Below are 26,375 nucleotides of genomic sequence, written 5' to 3' on the forward strand. Positions count from 1 at the left end.
AAAATAATAGTGCAGTATATATCTTGCCAGATTGTACAATTGAGTGTTTTTAAGTGGTTGGAAGCTTCAGTATATGAGGCTTATTACCCTTAGACTTAATAAGTAACTCGACTCAATTCCCTAACACATTCTGTGCTGTATAATCTGTAAGTGCATGGGGTACACCAAGGAAGGGAAGACAGATTGGGCCTCTTTACCTTTATCTGAATTAAGAAATTATAAAGCACCTTGGTATAGCCCTTTCTTCCTCTCATCTGAAAAGATGAGAATGGAGTCAATCTTATCTCATGTAATGTTGCGAATTACTCTCAAAGTCATCTGAAATTAACAACTCCATAGGACTCAAACCCAGAAACATTTTCAGTCATAATTTTACATTTTTTCACAGTGCTTATTACCTGAGTAAAGTACTCTTGTAATGTTCCCAGTTCTAAAATGTCAGTGTTATCTTCAACAAAGACTTGTGTTTTATTTTTATTTTCCTAAATGCTGTTATGATTTTCCCCTCAGAATTTCACCTATTACCTAATTCTCTACCTCTTTTCCCACCCTGTCATCTCTTTACCTTATTACTCTATTACTTTAGGTGAGTGTCAGAGCTGTGTGGGCCACTCTCCCTACCTACCATCCCAGCTTCTGGTTATTCACCTTTCATAATGCAACGGCAGAATGCAAAATCATTTTTTCACGATTATTACTATTTATGTCCATGTCCTTTAAAAATTTGATGGTAAGCTTCTATCATCTTGTTAGTCACCTTTCCTATCAAATTCCATTGCCTAAGGGTGAGTTGCAGGCCCTGTATCACACTTACTTATTAATTTAGCCCTCCAATCATCCATCTTTCCATCCATCCATTATTTAATACTATATGGAAAATGAGGGAGGAGAGATGCAAGGAATTTGCTGCAGCATAGAATGCACAAAGTTCAGGGAGAAGAATAAATCATGATATTCTAATAAAATTGCTAAGATTTAGATATGGCTGGAACAGAGAACCATGGAGTAAATTCAGAAAGATGAGACTAGAGAGCTGAACAAGGATCAGTTTAAGTAAGATCCGGAGTTTGAACTTACTTTGGGGCCATTGATGCATTTTAACTATGAGAATGGTATGATTAAATTTTGGAAAAGCTCTGACTGCCCAATGTAAATTGAACTGGAATAGATATTAAGAACTTGCAAAGTAATTTCACATATAATACAATTATAACTTCCTTAATCTCTCTCTCATACACCTTCCTGCTCTCTTTGCTACATCAAATCCTGAGGGATTTAATCCTGGTGTTATATTCTACAAACCTAGGTCACCCACTCACCTTGTGTTTTATAACTTACCTTTCCATAAGTTTTAAATAAAATTCTTTAAATGTATTTCTTCCTTTGGATAAAAAGAATAACATCAGCTAAGTTTTGTGGACTACCCTAAGCCAATTTCCACCTGTAATTCACCATTTCCAGAGCTTTCAACATCAACTTATCCATAAAAGTAGTGAAAAAGGGAAGTCAGAAACAAAAATTGGTGTGAAATGAATAAATGACTACCACATGATAAAACTGGATTCAGAACTGGTCTTATAAGAAGGTTGCTGCTGTGTGGTAAAATGTGAAGTTACCAAAGGAAAAAATCCCCGGTCCAAAATATTTCTCCTAGGTTTCCTTTACCTACAGATCCTGTTACTATTTCTAAAGGCCCATCCGTATTTATCTTTCCCTGAAAGCAGTTATTTTGAAACATGATGGAAATTTTAACATGGTCAAGTCTCCATCATCTCCACCTTACTCCGACTTATTTCAATTTGGCCTCAGTTTAAATGTACTTGATTTTCCTTAAAAAAAAAAGCTTATATTACTTTGATGATAAAAGTGGCACATGCTCATATTGTACAATAAATACAATAGGCATAAAAGAGAAAGTGCAAAAAATATTCTTGAATTCCACCATTAAAAATGAATCATTGTGAATGTTTTGGATGTGCTTCCTCTCAATGGTTTTATGCATATGCTTACAAATACACACCCACGTCTCCACCGCCCACTCTTCCCACACAAAGTCAGGGGTATAAAATGTGCAGAGCTTTTCTAAAATGAGGGCAATGTCAGTATCGATGTACAGAGTTGTAAGGATCAAATAAATTAACACCTTTAAAGTGTCTGTCCCAGGCTTGGTACGTACTAAATGCTCAAAATATTAGCTATTATTTTTTTATTGATATAATTATTCAGGTATATAAACTTGTTCACTCCACATTTTGTGGGTATTTTCTCTTGCCAAATATGATTTTTAACAGCTGCAGTTGCGGTGCCACTGAAGACATGGCCTTTCATCAGATGATCCTGGGTTGCAGTGTCTGCCAGTTGAGCCATTTACTGCTTGTGGGAGCTTGTGCGTGGTTTCCTCATTTGAAGGTGTGGATACCGCTGTTTATCTTTCAGAATTTTTTTTTTTTTAGGATTAGAGATCACGTGTGCAAGGTATCATAGTAAATAACCAATAAATAATAATATCTATTGTTTTTTAACGTTGCTGCTATGGTAGCTGCAATGAACATATTCATGCATATTGCTTTTTCCTTCTTTTGAATTATTTCCTTGGAAGTGAGTCCCAGAAGTAGGATTACTGAGTCAAGGGGATAAAAAATAGTTATGTTCTTTGTATTTATTGTTATGTTGTTTTCCAATAAGTTTCAACCAAGATATAATGAAATAAGCAAAGCATCTCCTCTATTTAAAGAATGTTCCTATACCTGTTTCATTCCAGTCCAAATCCTATCTTCATCAGTTAAGAAGGGGAGGATCTGGAATGGATTGTATTGCAGGAATTCCAACCTGCTGGGAATTGAACAGATGCTGCTAACTCATTTTGCATTTGGGAGACCAGCAGTCAACCGTGCTCAATAACAGCTTTCGAAACATCTGGATTTAAACTTACAGCCTAAACAGGACAGGTTAAGTAGCATACAGTTATAAAATAGCTTCATGCCTTGATTCTCAAAAATCTGAATTCACTGAGATTTTTACAATTTTAAATGATCAGAAAGATTGCAAACAATGTAAGCATTAAGATTCACATAAACTATACAGTATATCATTTTGGCATTGTGTACTTCTGGTCAACCTGAAGTTTAGGAAGGCTCACAGGATTTTTACAAATACTATTTTGAAGGTAGAAAAATTCTTATTAATAACTATTTTACTCAAAGGAGAGCAAAGATACATGCAGTCTTCAAGTTACATTTATTGAACCTTAATTTACATGAAACTGAAATCGTTAACATAAGAGTACAGAAAGGTAGTAAAACTATTGGCTTAAAACCAAACAGTTATGACATTCCACCCATGTCATGAGACTTACTGGAATGCTAGCTTCTGGAAGGCAGAGCTCATGTCTAATGTATGGCTCTTCAATGATTATCACACACCCTGCACAGGTGCTTAAGTAAATGGTGACTGTTCCACCCATACTATTGCATTCATGTATTATCCCCAAATGTAGTGGCTTGTAACGACCATTCAGTTATGCTACTAGGTTCCCAGGCTGTATGGGTCAGGATTTCAGGCCAGGCACAGTGGGGATGGGGTGTTTCTACTCCATGATGTATGGGATTTTAACTCTACATCTGGAGGTAATAGAGTGAGCGGGGGCTGGAAGCATCTGCAGGTTCATTCACTCATGTCTAGAGCCTGGGCTGGAATGACAAAAATGGGGACACACTAACCAGAGCACCTACACATGTCCTCTCCAAGTGGCTTGACTTCCTCACAACACGGTGGCCTCAAAGTAGATGGACTTCTAACATGGCAGCTTGGGGCTCCAGGCATGAGTATTGTAATGAACAAAATGAAAACTGAATTTCCTTTTATGATCCAACCAGATTCAAAGGGAAGAGAATTCTTTATGGGATGATGGCATGTAAGGCATAATACTATTTATGATATAATCCTATTACAATCATCTTTGAAAAATACAACCAACAATTACCCTCTAGTCCTGTTTTCTATTTAACATATACTCTTTCTACCTGTTAAATTAAAAAATTATATTTTCTTTGCATAGTTTTAGTTTCCAAAAATGGCAGAGTTTTTTTGTTCTAAATTTTAAAACTATGTATAATTTTTCAAACTTTAACTTCCTAAAAGATTCTGATACCCAACCACTAAGTGGACAGGTGGGACTGGTGTGTCTTTCTGATGAAAAATCACCTCCTTGCCATTGATTTCTCAATTGCCCAGTAATCAGAGAAGGACCAAGCACAACATTAATCTCATTTTCCATGGGAAATATTTTGTATTTAAACAGAAGAGAAATTCTCAAACTATTTGGTGAATTATTTGAAACATAAACAATTAAAAAATATATGCTTCTAGAGTTTATTTGAGATTTTTGGTTGCCTATGATATCTTTTTGGCCATAACTTTCAAAATTAGATCCAGTGGAAGACATTTCAGAATAATAGAATAATATATAGGAATATTTTATGCTTAGGATAATTAATTTTCATACTGATCTTTTCCCCTGAAAATTGCACAAGTTTGGTTTGTGAACTCAAAGTATGTAAGTTTTGGGGCTGGACCCACACCTTAGTGGTTGGGTTCATGCACTCCACTTTGGTGGCTCAGGGTTCACAGGTTCGTATCCTGGGCATGGACCTACACACTGCTCATCAAGCCAATGCTGTGGTAGTGGCCCACATACAAAAACAATAGAGGAAGACTGGCACAAATGTTAGCTCAGCAACAATCTTCCTCAAGCAATAAGAAGAAGATTGACAACAGATGTTAACTCAGGGCCAATCTTCCTCACCAAAAATAAAAAAAACTTATTTAAGCTTTAGTTTATCTATGAAACATAATGGTCACAAAAAGAATTCCCTCTCTCTCTGCCATGGGGACCTCTTAGCTCCTATATGTACTCAATTCTTGGTTAAGAGCTTTGTTGAGGGCTGAGTGCAGAATTTCCACTTCTACTGTCAACTTTGATCATTCATTTGACCCAAAGTCTCTTTAGTTCATTAGTTATCTTGACTTTCAATAAGAGATAATGATAGTTTTACTTTTACAAGTGTTTATTAATTTGCTGTTCTTTTTTCTAAGCATAAACCTGGGATCAAAGATTACTTTTATATACTAAAGAAACAAAATAAAATAAAATAAAAATACATAGCATGTGACCCTTTTCCCCAAAATACTACAAACGGGAACCTAATTCATTAATGTTGAAATAATAAACAATCTCCTCTATGGATTATACCGTATCCCTATTTGGTCTTATACACCCCAGCACTACAATATAGTGTTTATAAGCAAAAATGCAGATAAACTAGTTTAAAATATTATCTTTATTTGTATACGTACATCAGGGTAACCTCAACTGAGGCAATTTGTGTAAGCAACTCGCTGATTTGAAAAAATGCAAAAACAGCAATTAATTATTTGCCTCTGACATATTTTTAAATTTAAATAAAAATTGGTAGCCAGATAGGAATGGTGCTAGAAAGTAGCTCTCCTAAGAGCAGTTGCTTTCTTACAGCAATTTGTATACATGTATAACACATTATTCTGACCTGCAAAGAAGGTTATTTATTTATTTTGGATATATTCTCTCAAACTGAGAAGAAAGACTCATTCATTTGAACCTCTTCCCCGCTCTCCATGAATCAAAATTTGTTTTAATTTGTGAAGGAAAAGTGAAAGTGGTATGAACAAAGAAGAGCTTGTGATTTAACCACTCAGAATGCCTGGGTTCAAGTTCCATATCTGTCTCAAAGTTAATATGTAACCTTTTAAAAGCCAGTTGATCTCATTGGTCCTCAGTCTGCTTATCTATAAAATCGATACGATAATACCTACTATGTATAAAAAATGTACGTGCTTATCTATTTGGATGATGATACTGCTTAACCAAGGTAAACTTTAATACCCTACTTGTTACTAAACACCTTTCTTAAAATAGAATGTCATTTTCGTGCTTGCTTTGGTGACAGAACATCCAACATCCATTGCCCTCTTTGCAGATAAATTGATTTATTCCATATACAATGCAATAGCAATTTCATTGGCAGGAAATGTGATTATGTTATATGGACAAAATAAATCACACCATAATTATACGTCCACACAAAGTACAAACTATACAACTAAATATGGGAGGTCGCTTCTCAGCTTCTTTTAACATGTATTTGCTATTTTGTCAGCTAACTCTTGAGAGGAGATGAAAAGTACCAGACACGATAGATGAAAGATGAAAAATATGGAGGAGATGAAGAAAGAAACCCTTAAAATTGAGAAAGTTGCTCTCCTTAATAGTTTCCTGAAAACTGAGAAAAGGTCCTTGTTATTCAGCATTAGCACCAGAATCATCCTGACCACTTCACTGAGCAAAAAGTTGCCCCCAGATAATGAGTATCACACAATGCATTTAAGTATATATCCTACCAGTAGCTATGGGGCACCTACGACATCAATGTGCCACACACTGCCGACCTTAGCATTCCACGGAGAACTCAGGTCAAGCAAGTGGATACACATTGCATTGTTGTTGTTGTTTTCTCAGCTCCACTACGCAAAGGTGGATGAACAGCATGCCTGAATTCTATTTGGTCCCCATTCTGTTTTGCCCTCTCTCTCCTCTGGGACTCTATGAAGAAGTACGGACAGAGGGAAGTTAGGGGAGCCTGAAGTCTTTCCACCTCATACGATTGATACTTATCAGCTATAAGGGCAGCAACCTTCAAGCCCAGGCATCTCCATGGTCAGGCCTCTGAGATCAGGAAAAACAGAGGAAAAGCCAACACAATTGTCTGCAAGTAGCAGTGTTTTGGCCTTGGATCAAAATACCAGAGATATTTTAATTAGTAGGGACATGATAAATAAAATAGGAAGTGAGATAAGAGGTCATTGCCTGAGAAAACAAGGCTTTTCTTCTCATTTTTACAACTCTCTGAATGACCCACAAAAGAAAGTGCATGCAAATAATATTTTAAGTTCCAGGATGTGCTTTTGCTTTTCCAAGAAGGATTGCCCACAGATAGATCCAAGAGGGAGGTCATTAAATTGAACGGAAGATATTTTGAATAGGCAGCTTCGCCCCATGTAAAGACATTGTAAGCCTTTCTTTGTGTTCTAGAAATTTTTAGGTAAATAGTCAGATTCAGTTAAGCTCTGTAACTTCAAGAGATGGCGCTTCTAAGGAGACAGGCGGGAGGGACTGCAGACGCGGGATTCCTAGGTCTGTTAACAGGCCTGTGGGAGGGCAGAGAGAACCGGGCTACTGTACTTCCCTCAGCAGCGTAACCTACGTGTCATAGCCAGTTTCACCGTGCGGCTTTAGAGTTGGGAGAGGGACAAACGGTTGTCTGAAACAGAACTTGGGAAAGGGGCAACTCATTTAGTATGAAAGAATTAAGGGTTTAGATGCAAAGACTACCACCAAAAATTTTTTTCAAATAAACTTAAGGTTTGAAGACTGACAAGAGGAGACATGGTAAAAGTTGCTGTAGCTAATCCCACAGTTGGTTAAGAGCAGAGGTCATGGAGCCAGACAGCCTTGGTATTGGGTGCTGGCCCTGCCACTCAGCCACTGGGCAATCCTGGGCAAGCTACTTGCCCTCTCTGTGCCTCAGTTGTTTCATGTGCCTTGTGAAAGGTTATAGTACTATTCACCTTATGTTGGCTTCTGAAAGTATTCAATAAATTAATATATGCAAAGTTCCTCCAAAAGGCCTTAAATAGGCTTTAAAAGTGCTCAACATTTAACTATTACTGTAACTCAGACCTGCCCCAAGGAATAACCAATATTTACTTAACACTTACTATGTGCTAGAATTTATGCAAAGTAATTTACGTGAATTATACTCACTCAACTACACCCTGTGACATAGGTACTATTATTAGATCAATTTTACCAATAATGAAAGTGAGGTAGAGAGAAGTTAAGGAACTTGCCCAAGGTCACACAGCAAGGAAGTGACGCGTTGAGATTCATACCCAGGCAGTCTGGCTCTAGGTACAACACACTTCATTTCTGTGTGGTACTCATTTACACTTGACATAGGAAATACTGGACATAAACAATGCATTTGCTTTCAGGTCTGTTTTTTTCAGTGGGTTTAGGCTTCTCAACAACAGGGGCCATGGTGAATTCATTGCCACCTCCCAGTACCTAGCAGTGCATATTCTATTAGATAACTGGCTGAGCAGCTGCCTGTCCTTTATTAACGGCAGGTGCTTAGCTCCATGACTTGTGCCTGTATTCTAAAATCCCATGACAGAACTCATTGCCATCTCTCATGGAGCAGTCCTCCTGTCACTGCTCTGGTCCCAAGCCCCCTCACTGTGCCTCTCTGCCCCCAGTAAAAGGACAGTCACTAGTCTCCCTGTTCATTCAGCCTCCCACCTTCCTTCTAGCACTTCCACTTTAGAGTGAGTATAAGGAGGATCACATAGGACTTTACTGAAAACAATAGCAGAGGAGAGAAGAGTAATGAAAAGCAGAGACAGGCCAGGAATAGGTTCCGTGCACCCATGAACGAGAAAAGGGTAACTTTTGTCTCTCCAGCTCTGCAGCCTGCCTCATCAGCTCTCTTTTCTGGTTTTCTAGTCTCAGAAGTCTCCAAAGTAGGGAAAACACAGCCTGGCATTTGAAAAAGGCAGGCCATTGGGAAGCCAGAAAAAATATTATAACTGTCATTTCTAAAATAATAAGAAAGTTAATAACAACTTCTGATAAGCCCTGACCCTGGAGCCTTCACTCCATCAGTATATCAAAGGGCCGTGCGTTATTTATCTCCTGAAGAAAGAGGAAACGCTCCACAGAGCCAATGGAATTGAAGGTGCTGCCTTCGCGGGATTGTCCTCTTCCAGCATACTGTGATATGTCGCAGCTTAGGTGCATTTGGGAAAGTGGATTCAAGGATGATTTTATCTAGAATTAACTAAATTAACCTTCACAGTCTGAACAAGTGTCTTTTAAAAAAATACTAAATAACCAGCACATATGAACAAGAAAAGGGCAATTCTGAGATTCCCCTTCCCGGTAAATGTCACATACTAGAAGTGAAAACAAAGATTAGCTAAGAATTTTATAAAATTTTGAAAACAAAATTTTCAGCCAGAAAATTTCAAAAATATCAAAATGTCTACTTAAAATTCGGATTTCCATTCACTATCGTTAACAATGAATTCTGTTCTAAGTGAATACTGTACCTTGAGATATTAGATAATCAACATAATTCATGTTCCTAAACTTAAAAATAGAGAACTATAAACCATTATGCAACTGGATAATTTAGGAAATAGGTATGTTATATAATTTGCCACTAATTATCCAAGACTTGTCTATTATCTTAACATATTTGGGTCATGTTAAATATGGGTGGACATCAACATTTTTAGGAATCTAGAACAACCTGTACTTTTGTAATTTACATATTAATATTCTTAAACTGCCTTGTGTCTTCTTATATTTGCTTGCCAACAAATGTTCAAACTCTCAAGAGTTATGTTTCTTCTTGCCTGCCAATAGATTGGTTTTGGCAGCTTTACCTACCTAATAGTTGATTATTTGAAAGCATATTGCACTCCTTCACACATAAAGCATCCCTCCAATGATGCCTCTGGGAGACGAGCTGAGGAAGGGTCATGGCGGGGCCTCACTCCAGTTCTCCTCTAGCCCCTCCGTTTTCATCTAGATTACATATTAAGCTTCTGCCTAATAATTTGCTTGGAAATAGGGTTCCATTGCTAAGAAATATTTAATATTCATCAGTTCATTTGTTCAAAAATATTAAACCTTCACTATATTAGTAGAGTTTTAAAGTTATAAAATATTCAATTCATTCAATAAATTATTCATTTATTCAATAAATTTTAAACTACTGCTTATTATAACTCTCTTCTTATTATTTAAAAACTGAGTAAAATTGGAAAATAAAGAAAAGACTGGTGATATTAGTAATAAAAATACAAGTCTCACCTCTTCTATCTGTGTAATTGAGATGAGGTGGATGCAAGCTAAAGGATACAGCAATCCTTTAGCTGCGATAAATACTCATTAGACTTTGCTCTAGTCAATTGTATATTAACAGTGAAGACAAGAATACTGTTAAAACGTTTTACAGGGGTTAGCCCCATGGCCGAGTGGTTAAGTTCACACACTCTGCTTCGGCGGCCCAGTGTTTCACAGGTTTAGATCCTGGGCGCAGACATGGCACCACTCACCAGGCCGTGCTGAGGCAGCATCTCACATGCCACAACTAGAAGGATCCACAATTAAAAATACACAACTATGTACCCGGGGGCTTTGGCGAGAAAAAAGAAAAATAAACTCTTTAAAAAATAAAAATAAATAAATAAAGATATAAAAAAAATTTTTAAATAGGTTTTACAAAATCTTGGGACTGCCTTTAATAAAAGTTTAGAAATGAAATGTAATTTGGGATTTTAAAGTATTAATCTGTTCGCTGGAACTGGAAACCCTCCAATAATCTTTAGAGTCTGGTATTATAATTCAACTCATTCAGTTTCCATAAACAAAATAGAGCGTATCTATGAAGTATACACCTTCTTAATGAGTTAAACTACATACGTAACTAAATGTTAAAATACACCATCTTCCAAATTATCATCAGTCATTCCACAGAAATGTGCATTAAGTTTACCTGTTTGATGCCAGTGAATTTGGTGGCTTACGTCTATATATTACTAATGATTCAAGATATTCACATTTCACTTGTATTTCATTAATACTTTAGCCACTGATTTACTTTAGACACAGCTTGGTGTTTGATCTAATTTGCACACTCTTTCAACAGTACAACACAAACTTAGGAAATACATGCCAATGTAGACCTATATAGTCACGTGGTACATGTAAGCAAGTAACATTTATTACATTTACTTTATTCTATATTCTCCAATACTCACTGCCAGAAGAAAAGATCTGCATATACCCAAATACATTATTGATAAAATTATTAGCTACTAGAGGGTTATATCTGGCTTTATATGCTCTACATCACTTGCTCTGTTAAATATTACCTTTTCATTTGTTTGAAGGAAGAAATCAGATCATTGGGATAGGCAACTAAGACCATATAAGCTTGAAAACTTCTCACTTCTATTTTTCTCCGTAAGAATTAGAGAGGAGTGTTTAGGTACAGAGCATCCAAACATAAAGAAAAGACAATTCATGGAGCACTTCCTTCTTTAGAAAGCTCTTTGATAGGGGAGGGGGCACATCTTTTGTACACTTTGTAAAGAGATTTAAACACTAAGAGGCCCTCCCTTCCTCAGACCACGGGGCCAGAACCGAAGGGGTTTGGAACTTCCCAACTTCACAGTGAAGGATAATCTTGTATTGCAACAAAAGGCGAGGATGACTCAGAATGTAATTAGGGTTGTGCGTCTAAGCAAACGACACAATATAGCTTGTGGTATTAAAAAAAAGAAAAGAAAAGAAGAAGAAGAGGCCCAGGAAAAGGCTGCTAGTGTTTCCACACACAGACAAGGCCATGGCAAAATGAAAACAAAATCCTCTTAATTAGCAAATTATAGCATAGAGGCTGATAAACCTCTGTATTTTGTAGCTGAGCCACCCACTTGTTGCTCCTCCCCTCTCATCATCTACACAAGTGGGAACACTAGTAAATGTTTATCTAAAACAAACGGTAGAGGGAGGAAAGGTTTCTAAATACACTGAATGTAAGAGACAGAGCTGAAGTCCCATTTCTATGAAAATAGAATGCCTCCGATATTTTGTCAACATTATTGTTAATGCCACAACCAACAGGATGAAATGGACACATAAAGCAGAAGACCCTAGAATCCAGACTTGTTTCTGCAGAGGCTGCTGATCTGTACTGTTATTCAGGTGCCTTTTCTTTTTAACACGTATCTGCTTTTGGAATATTTCTCTGTTCACATGATGGTGGGCAGAGGAAAGAAAAGACATGAAATTTCCCTGCCTCTACTCCTCTAAAATGTCACCTCACAGCATGTCTCGATACCAAGCCAAGAAATGACTTAGTCAGGCTCTCTGCCAACTGGCATGGACCTGAAGACTACTTGACCTCCTGGAGGGTGATCTTTTTCCCACACAACAAACCTTAAAATTTACTTTGCAATGGTCTCAATATTATTACTATATTCCTCTTGTAATATAGGACAAAGGTCAACAAACTTTTTCTGTAAAAAGCTGGATATTAAATTTTAGGCTCTGTGGGCCATTTGGTCTCTGTTGCAACTCCTCAACCCTGCCTCTGTAAGAAGAAAGCAGCCATAGACAATACATAAGCAAATGGGTATGGCTCTGTTCCAATAAAACTTTATTTAAAAAAGCATAGACACGGGGCTGGCCCCGTGGCCGAGTGGTTAGGTTCGCGCGCTCCGCTGCAGGCGGCCCAGTGTTTCGTTGGTTCGAATCCTGGGTGCGGACATGGCACTGCTCGTCAGACCACGCTGAGGCAGCGTCCCACATGCCACAACTAGAAGAACCCACAACGAAGAATATACAACTATGTACCGGGGGGCTTTGGGGAGAAAAAGGAAAAAACAAAAATAAAATCTTTAAAAAAGCATAGACAATATATTAAGGAATGAGTGTGGTTGTAATACAATAAAACTATTTAAAAACACAGGTGGCTGGCAAGATTTAGGCCAAGGGCCATAGTTTGCTGATCCTTGATATAGAAGATGGAAACTCGCAAGATTAATTAAAATTTTTCCTATTACATAGTTAGCAGGGTAATGTATGGAATATCGGTGAGTATCATTGTCATACATTTATTTAATTATAATTCAAATCTACCCATTGAATTCATTCATTTCTCTATTCGTTAAAAAAAAATTATTCTTCCCAACTGTGTTCCAGGCACCGTGCTGGAAAAGCAGATCTTTTATCAAAAATAATAAATAAAAACCGGTGAACAAGACAAGTACAGTCTTTACCTCATAGAGCGTAGGGTCTGGGAGAATATATTCTGCAAATATTTACTGACGTCCTGCTGTGTGTCAAGTACTCTTCTAGGAGTGAGGTATACGCAGGGAGCAAGTTAGACAAGGAACTCTTGTGGCGTTTACATTTTTAGTAGAGGGAGATAGAATAAATAAAGTGACAAGCAATATGCAATACAAGGTCACACAGTGATAAATTACATGAAGAAATAATAAAGTATAACACACTTAGGAGAGTGGGGTAAGGAGGTAGGTAATGCTGCTCAGAGAAGACTTGCTGAGAAGACTGCTGAGCAAAGACATGAAAGAAGAGAAAGAGCCATCCATGCCAAGTTCTGGGGGAAGAATTCTCCAAGTTAAGTAAACAGCATGTAAAGTCTCTGAGACAGGAAGGAGTTGGTCTGTTGGAGAAATAATAAGGCAGCTAATGTCTTTGAGTGTCTGGAATGAGGGAAAGGTGGTAAGTGACGAAACCAGAGAGGAGTGTTGGGGCAAATCATATGCGCCTCTTGGTAAGAAACTTGGATTTTATGCTTACAGAATGTAAAATTGGGGGAGGTTTTCATGGAAGAGAATGACACATTCTTATTCATTTTTAAACTACATTGAACCAGTAATTATATACGAGGTGAATGCTACTAATAAGAAATGGCACAGTCAAGGGTAAGAAAGGGCTGAAGTCACCCATAGCAAAGGACCTACTTGCCATGGTCCTGAAACCTGAGATCCATCGGTGGAGACAGTTTGGGGAAGAGGCTTGCTCCTTCCCACAGAAAAATCCAAAAGGTTCTAATAGCTCCAACTGCCCAGTTTCTGGAGCCCAGAAAGGTTTCTAAAATATAACAAGCAAACAATAAAAGCTACCTATTTGTCGAAAAGTTAATACAGGTGTATTAACTAAAGGTCTCCTACTTGGGCTGAAAATCAGGGGTTATTCTTCAAATGAAGTTGATGGGGACATTTCTACAACTGCATTTAAAAGACAATTATTCCTATTAATCTTTCTTGGCAACTGCCATTTTTTTCCTATCTATGCATAAATCATATATGTGTGTTTTCTTCTAGTGTCAAATTTTTAAAAACATATTTAACAACTGTCTGCTCATTTCACATGTCAGGAAGTTCCCCCACATGTGCAAATAAAACATAGTGCATCCTCTCTGGCTTAGTATTGCACAGTTACCAGCCACCAAAATAACGCACAGATGAGAAGACAGTTCTAGCTACTTAGCTTTACAGGTGCACACATTATATGTAAATATATGCCATTATTGTATGCATAAATGGTTGCCTACTGGTCTGGAAGTACAAAATTCTTTTTCCTTCCAAAGGAAGATCTAGCTGACCCTCATATAACCCAACACTAAGGATTTAAACAAACTTTAACATCTGAAAGCAGTTACAAGGTCCCTTAACTTGCATTATTTTATACCTAGCACCACACACTTGAGCACTTGACATTTTTTATTTTTATATTATGATGATAGAGATATTGTTCAAACACTTGATAAACATCTTTGGAGACATAAAGATGGATAAAGAGACACTCCAGGGACCCTTAGTCCAAGTAGAAAAACAGGCCTCAAAACAAATAATGAAAATGACAACAATCACACAATATGGACGTGCAGTGCTAACATGATACATGCAATGTACTAAGATAACATTAGAGAACCCAGCCTGGGAGGGGAATTGGAGTGTGGGTACATTTCCCGGAGAAACTGTCAACAAAGTTGACTCTTACAGAATAATGAAGAGGACAAAAGAGAGTGACTATGTAAGTTTTTGAGATCCTAGATCATTGGCTAAATACAATTTGGATAATTAATAACCACCTACTCTAGACACAATATCGTTTTAATTAATACTAGGGCAAAAATAATTGTGGGATGTACCTGAAGGGGAACAGAATATGTCATCCCAAAATATGGCTTTTTAGCCTAAGGATTATTTTAGGCTGATTAATTTTAAGAAGCAGTAGACATAAGAAAAGCTCTGCTCAGAAGTAGAAGTTTACTTTTGTAAGAGAAATTTATATTTTAAGGGAAATCTCCATTTCTAAGGGTGTCTCCCTCTCTGTACCAGAAGAGGAGGATGACTAAATCTGTAGAAACTCTATCAATGGAGAAGCCATGGTCTTAAATCTGTATAGCAACCACACCCTTGTTTACTGTGTTTTGCCTGAACACCTGGCTCCCACCTCACCCCTGCAATATCTTCTTTGTCTTTAACCAGAGAGGGTATTTCAGGTAATGACTTGGGCCATTTTGGGGAGTTACTCAGTTTTCCTGGGTATCTTCCAAGTATACAGGAGATATACATGTTATTAAACTTCTGACTGTTCTTCTGTTAATCTGTCTTTTATTAAAGAGGGGTGTCAACCATGAACCTGGAAGGGTAGAGGGAAAATTATTTTTCCTCCTCCACATAGTCCTTGCCTAAATGACAACATACAATCTATTTAGAGAGGTACAGTGCATATCCAAAACCAGATGTTAATAGTACATAGTAAAGTGTGGATTGCAATGCATAGACAATGCATCCATTTGTTCATTCAACAAATATTTATTGTCTATCTGCTATGGACCATCTACTAGTCTAGGCCCAGGGGATACAGCAGTGGACAAACATACAAGGTCACTGGCATCATGGAAGTCACGTTCTAGTGGCTAGTAATATGGATTAATATGTGTATATATGGGTTTAAAAGATTATCATCATCATCGATGTGTTTCAGGTAATAGTATTCTAAATCCTAACTCTCTGAAGCAAAGAATACAATATACAAGTAAAGGATGTTGTTAGTCAAAAAATGCTGTCAATAGAAAAATTGAGCCAAGAAATCTAGCAAAAGCTTTTCATTTATTAAAATATTCTGGATGACAATTCACAACTACATTTTCCACTAATAATCATCAATTTATCAATTTTATCTAGTATGAAATATTTATAGTAGATAGACTCTTGTTTTCTGCTACACGGTATGTTTTTAACTCAATTTATTTATACTTTCAACCAAAAAAAGAGACATCATTTGGCAAAGCCAAAACAGACTTTCTAAACATTTCCCCCAATTCTAAAACATATATTTTAAATCTAAATATTTTAAATATACATATTTATGAACTTTTGGAATATGGGAGAGAGAAAACAATAATTCAAGAAGCACAGGATGTGGAGTAGACCTTAAACATTAGACATTTCTCTGTCATAGAAAGGTGGGAAGGAATGGTCAGAAAGAGGAAAAAGCACAAAGGTCATTTGTACTTATTGTTACTATCCCAAGATCTGGTCATTCTCAGGTATTGGGTATGGCTTGCTAATAATGCGGAAAAGAGCTATATGATAGAAGAGAGTCAAATCCAGACATATAGCCCAGGTGTTTCACCCAATAAAATTGTGATTTTGAGCGTATTATTTATATTGCTCTTCCCCATCTGACAAGTGAGGATAATGCTATGCACCTACCTCATGCTGGTGTTAATAGACAAGTTTTCGTGGAAAGTTGATCTCCTTGAATTAAATCCATCACATCAAGAGACGAGTGCCATAACAGTTTCAGCACTTATGGTGACAAACACAGCCTTCGCCCCTTGCTTACCTTGCTTCTCATCTTGTTCAGTTCCAAGACCAGAAAAGTTGAGGAATGAGATTCGAGAGTATAAATCTCCTAAGTGACTTTCAGTGACAGCCAGTGTCTTATAAAGAATATTTTAAAAATCCAATTTACCAAACTTTAAGGAAGGTAACAGATTAACATAAATTACCATCTAGCTGCATCTAGCATTGGTAATAGACATTCTGCATCAGAAACTTTCCTGATAGTGATGCCATGAGCTGCATAATAATCACCGTGTTTTGATTAACTATTTTGTTGAATAAATGGATGAATTAATTGCACTTACACTGAAAGCCTTAGTTTCTGCAGTGCATTGCTTCTTATCCTACAACTAGTTGGAATCCAAATAGAAGTAGTACAAATTGCAGTGTTAAGCATCCCAAACGGTTACAGTAAAAGATTTCCATTTGAATTATCAAAATAAATACATGAAATTTAGAACTTGAAGTGAAGAAAAACTCTAATTAAGGGAAACATGAGAACCTTTAGCAAGTTCTTTGCTGAATGCATTTATTTGGTTTCTTGATCCTCCGACCAATCGCATTAACAATGACAAAAGATATGCAAATTTAAAGAGACAATAGTCAAGCCAAACTGCTCTGACTCATACCAACTGGGACATTTTCAGCATGTATTCAGCTTGATTCGTGCTAGCAAGGGTCAATGTAATCAAAAGATATTTTCATAGCTATGTCTGGCTATAATCTGAAAACTATGCCATAACCATTGACCAAGAACAATGCAAACAAAAATCAAATTCATTTCACACAATAATTAACATATGAAACATGCGCATGATTTAAGCCCAGTAGAATCATGTGTTTACCCTGTCACAGCTGAATAATTGCATAGCAACAAAAAATATGCATTACTATGCTTGAATCACCATTTTGGTTGTATGTTTCAAGCAAACAAAATATTACATTTTTGGTAGAATAGCTCATTCAGGACAGTTTGGGATGAAATTTTCCTCCCCAAACCCCTCAAAACATCCAGTCTAATTTATAATGATTGAATTCCCATTAAAAACTATATGGACAGTATATTGAGAATAGTAACAAGCTATTCAACCAAATTCATTTGTTTACCATGGAAATAAGTTTTGCCAAAGAAAAAACAGATGTCCTATTATACACTGCTGCTGTAATCGGTGCCTGAAATTTAAGCTACAATTATCAAAAGACTGCAGAATTCTGTTTGCTTTCTGTTCTTCTGCCCATCTATTGATTTTTTTCACCTATTGTAGCCTACAATAGAATGATTAACTACAATTCAGGTTTGGAAACCAAAACTACTGAGTTTAGTTAACTTGTCAAATAAAATAACAGTGATCTTAGTTCAGTCCCTAGTGGACAAAAGTAGAATAACCGTTGCTTGGCATGATTCAGCTGGCGGTGATCTGAGTGAGTGTGACCACACAGGAATAAAGGAGAGCGTTTGTCTCTTCCCATCTTCTACCTCCTTAAAGGGTTTGCTCTATTCACAGACCAACTTAAAGAAGATTGGACTGGTTCTGTTCCTACCTATATGCACCCGGTGAATTTTTAGCAAAGATCCTGGGGGAGAAACTTTTCACAAATAGAGACATTGTCGCCTTTCTAGTGACACAGTTGAATACACTTGTTATCTGCTGCTTACCTGTTACACAAAGAAACGGAGAGCAAAGAGAGAATGAACCGGGGAAAATACACTTGTTCATATTTTAAAAGGCATATTTTCAACAAAAACTTTCAAGTGGTTTATAGAGATATAACTGAAGAAAATGTTCAATTTGATTTCTAGAAACTGAGATGAAATGCATACTCAACAGTAACATCCATCCGAATACTTAGACTCCCACATGGCACTGTCTGTAAAAACAATGTCCTGAGAAAACAGGTACTTCAGGAATATAGCAAAGCCTATGTGTGGTGTTCAGCCCAAATCTGCAGGTGCACGTACGTCTTCGGGACAGCCACCACTGGCTCCCTTTCTCCTTTCATAGTGGGCAAACAACCTCTTCCTGGTGAGTTCACATTAAAATTTATCTTCTTGATCTTTTTCTCAAGGATAGAAGAAACAGTTGACAGAAATCAATCCTCTATTTTACTACTTGCTGAAATTTTTTCCTTTACCTGCCTATATAATTTCTCCAACCAAATATCAAACTTTACATTTACTCTCATTTCATGTTAACCTGACAAGAGGTTGAAAACAAAAATATTTGGCGATGATTTCCTATCCTATCTGCACAAAATTTACTGGTGTAAAATCTATTTGATCCTAAATTAGCATGGTCATTATTATTTTCTTTTTTCACCAACTTGCTCAAGACATACATGCTTTCTTTAAAAAAAAAAGAAAAAAGGTTTTGACAGACAACTTAAGCTAAATTTTAAATAAGAGAAAACCAGAAATGTCATAAATTGTGCCATTGCTAGACACACAAATGGGGTGCCACCATACCTTCATAGGCTTTCAGAAGCCTAAAAACCTCGGCTCACTCCAGGGAAGTCACAAGGAGAGAGCCAGCAGTCTTGCATTTGCAAACACTGCCCCTCTGGAGCCAAAGGTAAACACACAAATGCCCGCCTAAGGAACTCTAAGTTAGCTGCAGTGCAAGAACGGAAAAGGCTCCGTGCAACTAGAAACTGAAAGCAATCACTTACTTTTTGCAGCCACTGAGTATAATTTTCCATCACATGCTCCAGATGTTGAAGTTTCTGGGAAGAGAAATCCGGTTCCACGTGTGGAGCATCTCTCTGCAGAGCGTTTGTGTTGTACTGGTCTGTCGTACTCTCACGACAGTTCCCGTCGTGTTCTGGAAGAATGAAAGTGTAGGCACATTGCCCGTGTTGAATCCGGTTATATCTTCTCCCACCGTTTTCTGGACTTCGGCGCTGGTTGCTGCACCCTAAGTGAGTCAGAATGGCAGCGAGGAAAGCAAAGGAAAGGAAAACTGTCATTGTACTGCGAGCGCTCTCTCTCCGTGCCTCTCGCAAAACTTGCTCCTTTCTTCTGACCTTTAAACTAGTTCTTTATTTCAGGTAAAATTGCTTGTTTGTTTAACTTTTTCCCCCTCAGAGAAAGCTTTTGAAGAAGAATCACAGAAAACTAGCCATTTGTTAGCTTTGTTCTAAAATGTTATTTTTTATTTCACTGTAATGATAGTTTCCTTAGTTAAAACTTGAGATATTTATTGCATAGTAGCTGAGATTTATTGTTTCCTCTCTGTGTAACCGTTCAGCGTGGAGCCTGCCTGAGTCAGCTGCGTGTACATATTCTAGACCCTTTCCTCTACCCTATCTGCTGCAGATCTGCTATTTTCTCCCGGACCTCAGTGAGTTTTATTAAGGTTGCACATCCAAGCCAAGCTGGAAGCAGGCAGCCTTTCACAAGATGACTTGACAGGAATGCATGAGTGTGCCCCTATGCTAAGGATTGCTGATGGCTTGGAGCAGCAGGATCGTCTTACAAATTGGCTAGATGCGCATGACCTCAATCATGTATGGCCCTCCCGCCCCTTCCGCAGACAATTGCTTCGAGCCTGTAGCAGATTCACTGCGAATCAATAAATAGAGCAGTCCACCTTAATACACTTTTGCTGTGTATGCTGACCTACTAAAATCTAGCAAACTAGCAGTATGTTTTTAAAGCGACTAATTGGGAAACCCTAAGAAGAAAAGTGGCATAGTGTCCCGTGAAATTATTTTTGATAGGGAATGATAATTCTGTACAATTATTGATTTTTTTAAAAAAATTATTCTTGACTCTGGAGAAAAATATATTAAAAAATATTTTTAGAGATGGTATTCTGTCATTGTATTCACTTATACTTCAGGAGTTGGAGAAAATTATCAGGGAGGGTCAAATTTGCAAAAAAATTGTGTAACTTGTCACTCAAAGGAATATGTCATTTGCATATTAAGTAAAATAATCTGAGTGCTTTCAGAGATAAGGATTTTACATAAAACTAGTTCCCCAATTAGAATGCAGCCTGGTGTGCTCTGTGTATACAAACTGAGCAACTTCCTTACAAAAACAGTGTGGTTACAACTTAAGACAGTGACCTGAGAATTATTAATTCCTGTGATACATCCTAATCATATACTTCACAAGGACCTCTTTGGTGTGGCTATGGCTATCTTTAGTACTGGGATGGAAGTTCCACATAAGTTCTCCTGTGGCTGCATAGAAAAAAATATCTGAGAACAAACATACATCAGGTGTATCAATGGGCCAGCAAAGAGCTGTATGAGGGAAATCCCTGTGCTTCTATTAAGTGAGAAACAAACATTATCAGAGTAATTTCCCAGATGTAGGGTGTAAACATTTGAACAAAGGGATCAGTAAAACATCAAGAATAGATGATAATTATAGAATTAAGGTTAGGGCACTGAGATCTTTCCTAAGTGTGTGCAGAAAACTCGAATTATGAGCAGGGGCTTTCATCAAGAACTGGGAGGGATTCTCAGGAATGGAGCTTCCCCACTGCAGTCATGGTGTGAAAACAGAAGCCACAGATGTTGACTTTCCTGTCCTGGAATGGGGGGCGGGGCAGTGGGTGACAGGCAGTAGAGGTTAGAGACTGGTGTGTAGGGAGAAATTAGAGGAGAGGGCAAAACAAATTCCAGAAAGAATGTGATTTACTTAGGGGGAAAATTGTGCAGAGATGTATCAGTCCTTTCCACATCAAATAACAAATTTCTGATCTGACAGAGGCGGAAGGAAGTAATACCTAACACAGCGATAAAGTCTTTGAACCATCTTGGCAGTCTCCTCTTAATGTTGCGTGTCTCCCTGTTGGCTGATATGTCACTCATGTGCAATAATAGTAATGACATTTATTAAGAGCTTACTATTTTCCAGACCTGTGCTAAGCACTCCTTACACTTGATCTCATTTAATTATCCCAACAAACCTAAGACAAGGATATTATGTTTAACTCCATTTTATTGATAGGAAAACTGAGTCACAGAAAGCCTAACTGGTCACAACTCACGTAGCTACCAAGTGATGGTGCCACAACGTGAACTCTGGTCAACTGATTCCAAGCCTGTGCTTCTAACCTCCAAACCAGCCAAAAGGCTTCTAAACAGCCTCCAGCTGCACTGATTCACGGTCCTACAGGTTAAGTAATGGTACGTAGAAGAAAAAGAACTGATTAAAAGCCAGTTTATACCACCAAAATGATTTAATCATTTCTCTGTACCCAAAAACCAACCAAACAAGCAAAAATGACAGGTAACCAATGCAATCAAGTTTTTAAGGGCCCACAAGGACAAAGTGGACTAGCAAAGCACAGATTGCCTAGAACTTTCCAACACTGCTTGCTTTGAAAATTATCACTGGAAAGAAGAGAGTCCAAAACCAACTCCTTTACTGTTTCATTAAGAACTAAATACAGCCGAAAGTCGGCGGGAGATACACGAGTGAGTAGTGAAGTCTCTGCTAAAGCGCTCCTGTGTTTTTGACAGCCAAGATACTAAAAATCTGTTCCTCGGTGTGTGTGTCTCTATATGTGTGTGTTCCTCTGTGTGTCTCTACTCGTGCTCGTTCATGTAAACGTTTACAATCTGAACAAATGAAAAGAAAGAATGCACAATTCCCTGAGGGAAAAGCGGACAACTGAGAAAGGGAAGCCTGCAATGCAGGTAAAAAGGGGGAAAGGGACAGAGAGACCGCGAGAGAAAGAGAGATTGATTTACCTCTTTGCCAGAAAAACAAAGAAACAAAAAACCATGACAATGGACGTATTAATTCCAATCTGGAAAAATTGTCTCAAGATCAATTTTAAGTAATGGGAAAACAAAGAGATGTGCAGAAGGCACTCCTGTGTTTTGGGACTCCAGCTGAGGAGACACTGGGAGCATCTGAGGACCCTAATGACGTGCTAAAGACCATATGCTTCCAGAGACCCAAACCCAACCAACAGTAATGCTGTAGACTGTCGGTGCTGGTTATTCAGCAATGGTGCAGCTTAGGAGACTTTAGAATTAAGAAGTATTATGAAGAACAGACCATATTTAAAAAAAAAAAAATCCCTACCACACCACCAAAAGAGGTAAAAAAAAAAAGTTCTAATGAACTAAATAGTACTATTCAACTGAATACTGAGATAGCTTGATCTTGAAAGCTTTGTATCTTTGTATTTTATTTGCATTATCAGAGTCCTGGAATAGGGAGGTGTATGCTTTAAAATTCTGACCTCCTACCTACAATAGTCCTAGTAGATTTTAGGCTTATCCAGAAATTTCTAATGGGAGAAGAAACACCATTTGTATGGGAATTTGATGGCCCTAAATCTGTCCTAAGAACCAGTCTTTGTTACTTCTTTTGTGAGCTTTCCTACTTTCCCTAAGCCCAATAAGTGGCTCTTTCTAGTGTATTTCAATAGCCTTCTCTTCATATCTCTATAACAGCACTTCTCACAATGCTTTCTAATTATTTCTTTTTGGTTTATCTCCCCCTTCTAGTTGTGAGCTCATAAAATGATCTCCTCTCTTTCATCTTTGATTCCCCAGCACTTACTATGCATTTTGGTGAAGGAATGAAGGAACAAATAAATGACTGAATGAGCTAATTAATTACTTAGTATCTGACTACCACATGACTGGCCAGATCTGTTGCATTTTTGGGGTGAGTTTACCTAGACTCGGGATGAAGCTCAACTTTATTCTATAAAGAATCAGACACAGGAACACGGTACAATAACAAAGCATAATGTTTTCGAAGCCTTCACAAATTAATTTCTCATTTAATATTTATGGCACCCCCATAATTATGTATTATTATCCCTATTTTGCAGATGAGAACATTAAAACACATAGAAGTTAATTGCCCAAGATCCATGCTCTCTTATGTGGCAGAGAAGGAATTTGATCCTTAATCCATCTAACTCTGGAGCCCTCATTCATATCCCACTGAGCTTAATGCCTCCAACAATACCTCTGTATTAGGAAACAGGGAGAAAACTTTTCTTAAATTTAGGGGACAGGAACAACATAGCATATATAACTAAGATTGATCTCCCCCTCCTCCTACCCATGGCCTTTATGGATTCATGTTATGATCTTCCAAAATAGAGCTAATATTAAGCTAGGATGCACCAGTATGGTTGTCCCATCTCCTAAAGAACGTCCAATTTGATTGTTCACATTAAACTTTGGGTCCATTCTGAATGGTTAGTCCGGTGCCATATCACCTGTTGTATATCTTCATTATCACCCATGCTGTAAAATAAAATTAGACAATATAAAATCAAATAGAGTTTATTTCTAAAAGACATGATATATTCCATATTCTAAGGGCACCATATTCTATGGCTCTGCTCTGGCACTTTTAGGGTTCAAGAATATCAGAAGGGCTAGAGCAGTGGCAGCTACGTCTAAAAGGAGGGCACTTGGCTGTAATCCCTGGAGGCAGAGCTAAGACCCCTTCACTCAACTATGTAGCCATCAAAAATATCCACAACAGATGAAAATACCACAGGGGGTAAAACAGAAAAACAAGAAGACAGAGGATATCACCTGGTGACTGACAGCACTTCGTGAGTACACGTGAAATATCCATTGGGAACTCCCAAACCAATTGGGAAGATTTTGCAAAGAGGTGAAGACACTGCAGGGGGTTGGGGGTGAGGAAGACACTGCAATGGATAGAGATATATAGCTAGGTAAGGAAAATTAAAATTATTAGATATTCTGCCTTCTGATGAGAGAAAATCCTGGTAATTGGTAGATGGTGTCCTCCTTGCTAAGTCAGGTTTTTTTTTCCCCTGAGGAAGATTAGCTCTGAGCTGACATCTGCCAATCCTCTTCTTTTTCCTGAGGAAGACTGGCCCTGAGCTAACATCTGTGCCCATCTTCTTCTACTTTATATGTGGGATACCTACCACAGCATAGTTTGCTGTGGCTTGCCAAGCAGTGCCATGTCCATACTCGGGATCTGAACCTGTGAACCCCAGGCCCCTGAAGCAGAACGTGTGCACCTAACCACTGTGCCACTGGGCCGGCCCCATAAGTCAGTTTTTAATTGTAGCTATGCAAGTCATTTTTTAATTGTAGCTATGTAAGTTAGAAAGAGCAGAGATAGAATTAATTTGTTCTACTTAAGAAAAAGAGAAGGGGCTCAAGGAAGGATCTGGAGGTGGCGGACTGAAGCTAGAGAGGCTCAGAGAAGAGTCAAAAGAGAGAAGAAACTTGTGGCTGTGTGGCTATGAGAAACTTGGGAAGATACATTGAGTACAGAGGTTTGGAATGAAATGGTGTTTCCTGTGAGATAAAATCCTTCTTATCTTTTTCAGCAGAATATATGCTTTGGGGCAAGTGATTTCTTTAGGGTGAATGGGAAGAATCGTTGGTCTTTGCTCCATATATGGGAACAGCTAAAATGTAGGTTACTTAGCCTGTTAATGTGAACACTAATAAAGTGATTAATTTCACGTTGGTCTTTCACACTAGATTCGAGCCTCCCTGGGGCCGGGACTGTGTCTGTCTTTTAATCTCTCTATCCCTTTTTCCTGGCACATAGGAGGCAATTGATAAATATTTGTTATTTGTGATCCAGCTGACTGTCCAACTCACTCATTCACTTTAATTCTCGACAGTGAGATCTGAGGACATAGAATCATCACTCTCCCTTGTGGGTTTTTATATGCTGATCTTGCCTAGGCCCCGAGATCTTAGTTCCTGGAAAACCACATAAGAGAGTCAGAGTCTACAGATTCCAAAGCAAAGCCCAGAAGTGGCAGTGGAACTGTACCTAACGCTCCCAGCCACCCATGGACAGTGCCATGGTTGAAGAACCATTCAAGAAACATTGCAGAAATACCTTCCAGTGTGTGGTTACTTGTTACCACAACAGAGATAACTTCTAAAAGCACCCAAGTTAGAAAAGAAAACAAACAGCTGGAGACTGCACCAAGTAGAAATACAGATGCCAACATTCCCCTCATACCAGAATAGAGAAAGATTGCCATTGGAGACCCAGGGAGATGAGATTTTACTACCGGAAAAAGCATATAAACCACTTTGCATTTACTGTCTCCTTCTTTCTTCTCTTTTTCCCTACAGAAATCTTGATTCTTAGAAGAGTGAAAAATGCAAAGGTCTCTTTGTCTCAACTTTTGCAACTTCAGAAAGAACATGTATTTTACATGTTCGCAGAAACTCAAAAAGAACATATATTTGAAAGGAGTGGCTGGAATCACCATTTGGTGAATCACGTACCCAGTGGCACTTGGATGGTGGCTAATCCGTGTAACCAAAGCTGATAAATTGCCCTCCATTGAGAAGTGACTCAAGATACAGGACTTTCTGTGATTTTGTGTTTGTGATTAGAGAGTTGTAACAGCCTCTGCTCATTGGAGGAGAAAAAAAAGGAACATTCACAAATATTGCAAACTCAGATGAAAATATAGAAATAAGATCCCTGAATTTTTCTGAAATCTATCATTTTTGCTCTTTAGTCTTATTTTCTCTTTTTTTTTTTTCAAGGAAGATTAGCCTTGAGCTAACATCTGCCAATCCTCCTCTTTTCTTTCGCTGAGGAAGACTGGCCCTGAGCTAACGTCGGTGCCCATCTTCCTCTACTTTATACGTGGACGCCTACCACAGCATGGCTTGCCAAGCAGTGCCATGTCCGCATCCGGGATCCGAACTGGTGCTCCCTGGGCCACTGAAGCAGAACGTGTGCACTTAACCGCTGCGCCACCGGGCTGGCCCCTAGTCTTATTTTCATACTTTCTGTTAATCTAATCTTACTTCTCTCTTCCCTCCTGCCAGAGTGGATGAACTATTCCATAGTGGGTAAGACGGGAGACAGA

The 26,375-nt window shown here is 38.1% G+C and overlaps 1 protein-coding gene and 1 long non-coding RNA gene across 7 annotated transcripts in view; one reads left to right on the forward strand and one right to left on the reverse strand.

Annotated features, from left to right (window-relative positions):
- Window positions 1–20,053, reverse strand: part of ANGPT1 (angiopoietin 1) — a 241,338-nt gene extending 221,285 nt beyond the window's left edge. For 2 of the 6 annotated variants that reach the window (XM_008523700.2, XM_070630821.1), the window contains exon 1: window positions 19,219–20,053. In XM_008523700.2, coding sequence (XP_008521922.1) covers window positions 19,219–19,515 — 297 coding nt within the window. In that variant the 5' untranslated portion in view covers window positions 19,516–20,053. Of the gene's footprint in view, window positions 1–16,552; window positions 17,037–19,015; window positions 19,097–19,218 lie in introns of those variants that run through there. The other 4 variants (XM_070630825.1, XM_070630826.1, XM_070630824.1 and 1 more) reach the window with 4 other exon arrangements.
- A 3,911-nt stretch (window positions 20,054–23,964) lies between these two features.
- LOC139085099 (uncharacterized) lies at window positions 23,965–25,754 on the forward strand. Its single transcript, XR_011543143.1, has 3 exons — window positions 23,965–24,098; window positions 24,855–24,942; window positions 25,624–25,754. It is a non-coding gene; the product is annotated as an uncharacterized lncRNA (long non-coding RNA).
- The last annotated feature ends 621 nt before the right edge of the window (window positions 25,755–26,375 follow it).

This window comes from Equus przewalskii, chromosome 8, assembly GCF_037783145.1.
Source record: "Equus przewalskii isolate Varuska chromosome 8, EquPr2, whole genome shotgun sequence".
NCBI lineage: Eukaryota > Metazoa > Chordata > Mammalia > Perissodactyla > Equidae > Equus > Equus przewalskii.